Source organism: Perna viridis, chromosome 1, assembly GCF_037379345.1.
Source record: "Perna viridis isolate PV_CMFRI_1.1 ecotype Kerala chromosome 1, ASM3737934v1, whole genome shotgun sequence".
In the NCBI taxonomy this organism is placed as follows: Eukaryota; Metazoa; Mollusca; class Bivalvia; order Mytilida; family Mytilidae; genus Perna; species Perna viridis.
Window position 1 is genome coordinate 52,139,212 of NC_142445.1, and position 9,349 is coordinate 52,148,560.

Here is a 9,349-nt window from a genome sequence, read left to right on the forward strand (position 1 = left end):
TAAATATTTAATTCACACAAAATTTTCTTTTAACTCATATTTATAAAAGTTAGTTAGGTCGGATTGTTTTCATAACTTTCATAAAATATTCTCCGTAATTTAGCGGGTGATAACTATGTCAATTTATTTTGTAACAAATCTCTGGAACAGTTCGGATCGAAGTACATGAAACATGTTTATTGTCAATAGTAGTAATTTCTTTACCTAACAATTGTGATGTGATTAAGTTATGAACAATCATTGTTTTTTTATCTCAAATTGGTACTACCTTTAAGTGCTAAGAAATTCAGTGAAAAGAATGAAAATGTAACTTCATTTATTTTTATAATTTTAAGAATGTATTATCACAATTAAGTGTCATAGTGTTACACAATGATCTAGATGTGTAAGTATTTTGTGGTCTTTTAATTATTTTTAATTAACATCGATTAAATGAAGTTCTAATGACTAGAGTTTAGAATCTGGATGAAACCGATTCATTTTACACGGTGCAAGGTTATATTCTGAGGGAATTCCAATGGCCATATCACCAAGAATTTTTCCAACAACTGGAGAAAGTTTAAAACCATGACCTGTAAAAGAATGAATTCATAAGCGCCATTATGGAAAGAAGAATTTCAATTATGAACATCTGTTAATATCCGATGGTAAGTGTTCACATCTCAAAATTGATCAGCATATGAGGTATATCTCATACTATTAAATTCATATGCATGTATCTTTCTTACAAAGTGTATTGAACATACCAAGACAATACAAGACAAAATGTTGACTTTAGATTTGGATCAACGGAAGTTTAAAAACGATGTTTGTATAGTAAAAACAAAATTACTGTCATATATCCAATATGTAAATTACTATAACTTTGATTTCAACTTGAAAATATTAATGGCATATCAAAAACTTGATTATTCGCAGTCTACCTGAGAATCCTGCGCCAATCACAATATTCTTCCAGAGAGGATGTGTATCCAGTACCAAGTCTTCATCAGGTGTCATCTGTACCGAATATTAAAGACATTATATTGTCCATATTTCATTTGGAAAGTCACTCGAGAAAAAAAAAAGTTGAAAGAGCACGCAAACCGAAATAAACCTTTCATTATTGTAATCAATGCTAATTTATTTTGATAGGAATGGTCTTAAAAGATAATAATGGGCCATATAGTTTCATTTATATTTTGATATATATCTAATTTACCTGACTTTTAGCTAAGAAGTTCTGTGCATTTTTGTGTCCATTACACAAGCACAAATATTAAATATTTTACGACAAAATGCATCGAGTGACGCCATTCTGGTCGGAAACATTGAATTGCAATTTGTCGTCATTATTTCATACCATGACTTATAGGTGTATTAATGTTTGTGAAACTGTTGTAAAAATTCAAACAGCAAACTTGAGAGAGTCCGACTGAGAAACTGAGCAATTATCTATGTGTTCAGCAGACATAAAAATTAGAGGGCAATGATCAAGTACTGATGATACCGTATATATACAGGTCTCTAAAATACTTGGTTCAGGTACTAGGTTCGGAAAATGTCTTGCAATATATTTGCTGATGATATCTACAACCCACGCATTGTCTACTACATCTCTGTTGTCGGGATCGATCTCTGGTCCAGCATGGAGACATATCTACAAAGGTATATATAATTTGTTATTTTGTCAAAAATAACAGGCATATTTTTTGTAATTTAAGTGGTTAGTACTTCATATGGAAGGTGAGAAACTTAGTTTTACTATTGAACAAGCAAAATAAAAGCAACGAATCCCACGTCACACTATTATCTTAATGTACCATGCGAGCTTCATAGTATTTTGCCTTGGCATTTGAATAATTGGTTTACTTATATTTTTACTAAATCGTGTTGGTAGTGTTTTCATTGATACCTTTGTTTGAGTGATCGAAGTGTGTTTATCAGTTGTTTTTTAACTAGCTTTCAGAAAAAAAGAGAGTACTCTTTGGAAATAGATAAGGCTTGTTGTCTTTTGTCCTACTTATTAAAATGTTTGTAATATGTGTCGATCTCAAAATTTAATTCCGAATTCAACATATTTTTATAGTTTTATTGTTGTATTTTCCCACGAATGTCCCAGGTTTTTTTTGTTTTCATCCGTGTGATGACCTGTAGAAGTTCAGTTGTTCGTTGCTTGATTGGCAATCATACTCCAACTCATATTTTTATATTTGATGTTATAGTTATGTTTACACTTTATCTTGGTGAGGCCTTAATAATTCTAGTCGTACTTTCACATGTCCTGGGTACTCCTCACTTGGTAAACCATACACATCGTAACCGTCTATAGCTGGAATTTGGAAGAACACGGGGAATCTACTGGATCCATACTCTCCTTGTATACGTTCCTTCCAATAACACACCGTGATTCTAATTACCTGAAGAAAAACTGATTTTATTAGTAGATCGTGTGTATATTTAAGTTTGGGTGAGTATTGCCTCCCAAACTGATTATAATGTTTATGCATTAAGCTCTTTATGTAAGTTTTTAGTCATGTACAGGAGAGATCAGCATTGCCTGCTCTCCAACACTTTGAAGTAAAAGTTTGTTCTATTGTTTAATTCGTGTATACGGGAGGTCTGCATGGCCTGCTCTCCAACCGTTGCGTGTATATATTATACATAAGGCTCAGTCTCAGTTACTTTTATTTGTTATTGCGTGTTTTATGTATTGTCTTTGTGTAAGAGTTGTCATACTTGATATTTTTCAATACTTTTTAAAATGGTCGCCCCATACACACAGCCCGAGTCCTTCGGTGGGGTTCATCTTTACTATGAATGTGCTCATTCATCTGTAAGAACGGATTTCTGTCATAATGTTTCCCCCACCTTTGTTAATCTGTCTTGTATTCATTTGATATATTTTATTTTTGTTGTAATTTGATATTACTTAATCAATATTTTTATATGCAGAATTAACTCTGCATTATAAGATTTTTGAATATACACGTATGACCCTTTTCCATCACTTTGATTTCTTATTTACAGCAAAACAAGATCAGACTCTTTCATTTGTATATAAAAGTGTGTAATAATTATGTTAGTCTGTCCGTCTGTGTCGTAAACAATAATTTAAAATAAGCATCAAATTTCCATAAGACGACTGTAGGTCAAAGAGACAAACAATTTAAGAAAAAACAGAAAGTAGAGAATCAATGAAAAGGGAACAAGAGGCTCCCAGGAGCCTGAATCGCTCACCTGGTTAATTTTTTGCCTTTTAAGGGCAATAACTCTAACAAGGAATTGTCAGACAATTTTGACTCCATTTGATACATTGGACACATTTGTAAGCCTTATAATAAGGACCATTTCAGCAGTTGAAAGCTATTGGCTAAACCTAACAGATTTGGAGATGTATGCAAAAATCTGCTGTCTGACCCCATTGTTCTATTTTTAGAAACGGCAGCCATTTTTTTTCAGCGATCAAAAATCTGTCATTTCGTCAAGGATGCCCTTAAAAGCAAAAATACCAACTTTCATTGAATTCTGTAGAGCAGTTTCTGAGGAGAAGATTTTTTAAAGTAATATCATCATAAACAGAAAAAAAACGTCCAAAAAAGGGCAATAACTCCAACATGGGTCAACAAATTTTCACAAAAATTTGACCACAGATAGATCTCTTCATGCTGAATAATTTTACCCCATGTCAGATTTTCGTTAAACCTGGACGTTTTGGAGATATATGCAAAAATCTGCTGTCTGACCCCAATGTTCAATTTTTAGTAACAGCAGCCATGCTTTTTAACAGATCAAAAATCCAAACGGTCATTATGTTAAGGATGCCCTTTAAAACAAAAATAACAACTTTCATTGAATTCTGTAAAGTAGTTTCTGAGGAGAAGATTTTTTTAAAAATAATATTATTAAAAACAGCAAAAAACGTCCAAAATGGGCAATAACTCCAACATGGGACAACAGATTTTCACCAAATTTTGACAACATAGATCTCGCCATTCTGAACACTTTTACCCCATGTTAGAATTCGGCTAAACCTAACGGTTTTGGAGATATATGCGAAAAACTACTGTCTGACCCCTATGTTCTATTTTTAGTAACGGCAGCCATGTTTTTCTACGGATCAAAATTCCTTACATCAGTTCCATGCACAATACCCCAAGAAACATTCAAAGTACGTTTGGTTCCAATTGGTCAAGTGGTGTCAGAGGAGAAGAGTTTTAAAAGAAATTACATTAAAAATAGCAAAAAACATTGAAAAAAGGGAAATAACTCCAACATGGCCTAATATATTGAAATGAAAATTTGACCGCAGATAGATCTCGCCATGCTGAACACTTTCATCCCATCTCAGAATTTGGCTAAACCTAACGGTTTTGGAGATATATGCGAAAAACTGTCTGACCCCTACGTTCTATTGTTAGTAACGGCGGTCATGTTTTTCGACGGATAAAAATTCCCCACACCAGTTCTATGCAGGATAGCCAAGGAAACATTCATACTAAGTTTGGTTCAAAATGGTCAAGTAGTTTCAAAGGAGAAGAGTTTGGAAAAATTGTTAACGACGACGACGGACGCCAAGTGATGGCAATAGCTCACCTGGCCTTCAGCTAAAAAGGGAACTACATGCACCTGGACTTAATAATTATAGAATGTTCAAATACATAGCTTTGTCAATAGTTAATCCAAGTATCCAACCAACCAAGAATTACAAAAATCACAACAGAAGAACGCCCTTTCTGTGTACCTTGAGTGGTAACTGGACACCCAGGGGTGATAATATTTTCTTTGCCCAAGGACCGACTGTGATTACAATGCTGCAACATTTATATGATGCTTTAGAAGTCTGTACAGTAATAATGTCACCAGGAAGGATATTAGTTACTGGTTCTCCATCACGTAGTTCTCCTCCAAACTTCTTGAACTGGTCCTAGAAAATACAATGAGTAAATCCATGTTATTATCTTCTTTTGTAACATTTAATATTTAGGTGAAGAAATGCATTTGGATGATTGATTGATTGTTAAACCCCAACAATCAATCAATCATCGAAATGTATTTCTTCACCTAAATATTAAGTCAAACTATTCTAGTAAACTGAAAAAAAAAACAAATAAGTACAAATGTATACATATTTCACGTTGTTTTTAGAAATATTTTATCTACACATCATACTATACCTGGAAAGCATTCAGGGCTTTATCGGCATAAAGTATACCGCCACTAGGGTCGAGTACAAAAGTGTAGCCATCAGGATAAGAAACCATTGGGTATCTTTGCATTGCTTCTTTGGTACTGAATATGTCCATTGGCATGTTGTGTTTCTTTAACGCTTCTATTGTACCGCTGACAAATGAGTTATCAGGTGTTCCCATTGTAAGCATGCCAGTCTGACTTAAATATTCAAAATGTATAAAATTTTATACAAATTAAGAAATTTATGATTCGGCATTTTTTGTCTTGCTGAACGATTATTTATCGTTATCCATTTATAGGTCTCCTTGGAAGAAGCGCTTTTCTTAACTTTCATCCGAAACTATCGCTCGTTAGCTGCATATAATTCATTCAGTTCCATTTCATATCAAATATGTCGCCCAGTATATTATATAGATAAAACAGATTATTTCAATGTTGTTTGTTTCCTCGACAGAAAAACATTACAGCCATTCCTTATAATTTCATAATTCAACGAGTTAATCATTTAAAAGTAGATGGCGTAAACACGTGGGCAAATTATGGACAAAGGGTTAATTGAAGGGAAAAGTATTTTTATTTGTTAGCAGGGGTCCCGTAGTAAATGCCACTGATTTTTTATCCCTGACTTTATACAGTGATACAGGCATATGGTATATACAAGTTGGGCTCCTCAGTACCAAATATTTAAGAATTATTCCCAATAAAAACGGGTAGGTTAGAGAAAAATGTAAGAAGATGTTTTGATGTCGAACATTTACCTGAACAAAGTAGTTTTACTTTCTCTCTCAAGAACATCCCAGAGTTTGAAAGCTTCCTTCATCATGACAGTATAGTGTTCCTGTTGTCCATAGGCTTTACGTGTTATCCGGGATTGTCCATGAGAACTTCCTCTGGTGTGGGGCAGCGGAAACTGAAAATTCATGACATCAAGTACGATTAATTTATATGTATTACAGAAAATAGCTAATATAATTATTTGATAGAACCCGGTAACTGTTGTCAGATGTTTTATAATTTTATTGTTATCCCTATGACACGACCTACAAATGTTTGTGGGGATCAAACTTGTTGGATGACTCCTTGTTAAATTTGTTGCCCTTGAAAGACAAAAAAAAATATGTTTTTAGCAGTTTTCAGCCAATATTTTGAAAACTATAATAGATAGAATGAAACTTTCAATTGATAAAAGGATCCTACTGATAAGTCCTACCAAAGTGTTCATTGAGTGAAAATTGTTGGACAGCTCTTTGTTAGAGTTGTTGTCCTTTAAAAAAAAAACAAAAAAAATAAATAAGTAGGTGAGTTATTTAGGGTCCTTGGAGCATCTTTTTTACGTTTTTTTATACTTCTAACTTCTTTTTTTCTGCAAAACGAAGTAAATACACATATGTATGTATCAATATGCTGCCAAATGTCTCAGCTTTACAATGATACCAAGAAAGTTGCGGTAACACTTGGGTTTTGTATCAAAATGAATACTCTGTCTCATAGAAATCGCTTAAATTGACATATTTTTCAATGTCAAAACCCCTAGAGTATTTATTCTTCAGTAAAAATTGGCTTACTAGTATTTGTTATTTATGTTCGGGATATTCACAACTCAACTGATACTTCTTTGACTCTCTTGGTGACTTGCGGCGATTTTCGTAGTCAGAATTTATAAAACCAAAGCAAAAAATGAGTCGAATTTGTGCAAATTTTCGCGGGAGTCGAAATTCCCAGGTTTTTGGAATTAAAAAAATATATTCTGACTACGAAAATCGCCACAAGTCATCAACAGAGTCCCAGGTGTATCAATTGTGATGATATTGAACGTAAATAACAAATAAGCTATTTTTTTTACTATAGAATAAACACGCTAGGGTGACTGGATAGACTACCGAAGTGTATTTCGTTCAGCATTTTTCTAATCGGCGTTGTGACGTCTATTTTGCCTTTTACGGACTGATTTTAGAAGTTTACACCGGATCGAAAAGTTCCGGGGTCACACGTCATCATGAAATTTTTGTCCACATCACGTAAAGAAGAAACCACATCACGTAAAGAAGAAACCATTGCACGTAAAGAGAAGAAAATGCACATAAAGTATTTAGAGATCGACATGACGTAAAGATGAAACGACCTCACGTTATAAGAAAACCACTGCACGTAAAGATAAATCCACATAATGTAAACATATGTTGACATAACGTAATCATAAAACGACAGAACGTAAAGACAAAATTACAGAACGTAATGACGAAATGACAGAACGTAAAGACAAAACGACATAATGTAAAGATGTTCCTACATAACGTAAATACAAAATGACCACATGTAATTATAAAACCACAGCAAGTAATATAAAGTTAACAACACGTAAACAAATGCGTTTCTCATCAGACAGTTTAGGCGTCCATATAGTTACGTCAAAGAGCCTACCTGTTCTAATAGTAAAACACATTTGTTCTTCTTTGTAAGATGGTATGCTGTGGCCGAGCCTTCGATCCCTGCTCCTATAACTATACAATCGTACATGGTAGTTCAACAGGTCAATATAAGGTTCATAATCCATATTGACGGACATACTTAAATTGTTATTAAATCTAGTCCGACTGTTTGTATATTGTAATGTATTTAAATAAGCCAATAGTGTGAAAGATGGGCGGAGTTTGTTTTACAGGCTACACTTGTATTTATGTCTAAGTCTGTATTTTGTATCTTTAATTAAAGATTAGATTTGATAGCCAAAACAATGCGTTTAGTTTCCAGGCCATAAAATAACACCAAAAGGATATTACATATATGTATAAAAGTCTGATTAGTCCCGAGGTTTATGTAGCGATCGGTAACTTAAATGCACTACTACGACACACTCTACTCAGTTACCGATAGTGAGAGTAAATAAATTCGTGGGAGGTTTTTATGGACCATTTGCCACGAAAATGAAAACTTTTATTTAGAAAAAGAACAAAAAAAAAATTGCAGTATCTGGATGAATCCATATCAAGCTGTTTTCGATGTGATGATATTCTCCAGGAAAAAAACGTTGTTTCCAAAACCGTGCTTATCGCAAATTCGGTTGATAAACCAGTTCACGAAAACTGACACAATTGGGTTAAATTTTGAATCCTAAGGAAAAGTGGTGACTGTTTTTCAAGTAAGTCTTACACCATTCCCTCGTTTAAAAGTTTTTTCATTAGCATATGATTCGAATATCGAAGTAATTCTTGCAGATTGGGAGAATTTCTAGTTCAAAGTAAAAAACAACACATTTTTCTTGCCTCTGAACCATTCACTAATTTTGTTCTTTTTTAATTGTAAACGGACAAGTCTAAATTTAACTAGAAACAACCGCTAAACACAGGTTCAGAGGAAGTTTTCAAATTATCTATTATATAAACCAGTGGTTGAAACCCAACATCAAAAATTCTATGCAAGTTTTCCTCAATGCATCCATAGCAAATACTGCAATTCCGATAATATTCATGCTTTTTGTTTGTAAGGGAGCAACCATTTGATTTTTATTGAGGTGTAGGTGGTCGTGGACTCATTATACGCGGTGCGTATAACTTTATGTGCATTTTAACTGTCATTATACGTGGTGCGTTTTTCATTATATGCAGTACAAAACTGGGTATACGCAGTACATTTTACATTATACGTGGTACATATATCGTTATACGCAGTGCATTTTGCAATATACGCTGTACATTTCATGTTATACGCAGTACATTTTCTAATATGAGCAGTATATTTCACAGTATGAGGAAAGACATCATACGCAGTATTTTACGCCTTATTTGCAGTAGTTTCAACTTTATACATAGTACTTTGTTTTATATATGCAGTGGAAAATTCACTGGATGTACACAGTGCATTTGTCATTATACGTGGTTCTTTCGACATTATACGCAGTAGATATTTCGTTATGATGATGATCATTTATTCTTGTTACTTTCCGTAAATGTACGACTGTAACCGAGCCCGCGGACTATTTTGTTTGAATTTTTTCACTCTGGCGCCCAAAATTATGTTCCGAATTAGCGGTACTTACTGGTAGCGACTAATTTCGGGTCCCCCCCGCCCGGACATCAGTTAGTTTATAATCAAATATATAAATAAAATTATTAATTTACTCGACACGGTATAAATCATATCACGAGATAGTACGGAATGTCCATGTTATACACGGAAT

General features: G+C 33.7%; 1 protein-coding gene across 2 annotated transcripts; it reads right to left on the reverse strand.

The window, feature by feature from the left end:
- Window positions 1-362: 362 nt before the first annotated feature.
- On the reverse strand, window positions 363-9,132 carry LOC148629291 (peroxisomal sarcosine oxidase-like). 2 transcript variants are annotated; one of them, XM_088564753.1, is made up of 9 exons: window positions 8,985-9,132; window positions 7,594-7,673; window positions 5,931-6,082; window positions 5,157-5,370; window positions 4,724-4,906; window positions 2,253-2,399; window positions 1,490-1,639; window positions 924-999; window positions 363-572 (listed from the first exon to the last, which is right to left on the reverse strand). In XM_088564753.1, the coding sequence occupies exons 1-9, from the start codon at window positions 9,094-9,096 to the stop codon at window positions 448-450; spliced, it is 1,239 nt and encodes a 412-aa protein (XP_088420879.1). In that variant the 5' UTR covers window positions 9,097-9,132; the 3' UTR covers window positions 363-447. The 2 variants fall into 2 exon arrangements, with proteins under 2 accessions (XP_088420879.1, XP_088420880.1); XM_088564754.1 differs by lacking the exon at window positions 8,985-9,132 and having other exon boundaries at window positions 7,594-7,761.
- Between the last annotated feature and the right edge of the window lie 217 nt (window positions 9,133-9,349).

Coding starts and splice junctions, on each gene's coding strand:
- LOC148629291 (XM_088564753.1), bottom strand. CDS start 9,096: ATGATCATCATCATAACGAAATATCTACTGCGTATAATGTCGAAAGAA. Junction 6,083..7,593: donor GTGTTTTACTATTAGAACAG/GTAGGCTCTTTG, acceptor ATGAATTTTCAG/TTTCCGCTGCCCCACACCAG. Junction 2,400..4,723: donor GTGTCCAGTTACCACTCAAG/GTACACAGAAAG, acceptor GTTTTTCTTCAG/GTAATTAGAATCACGGTGTG.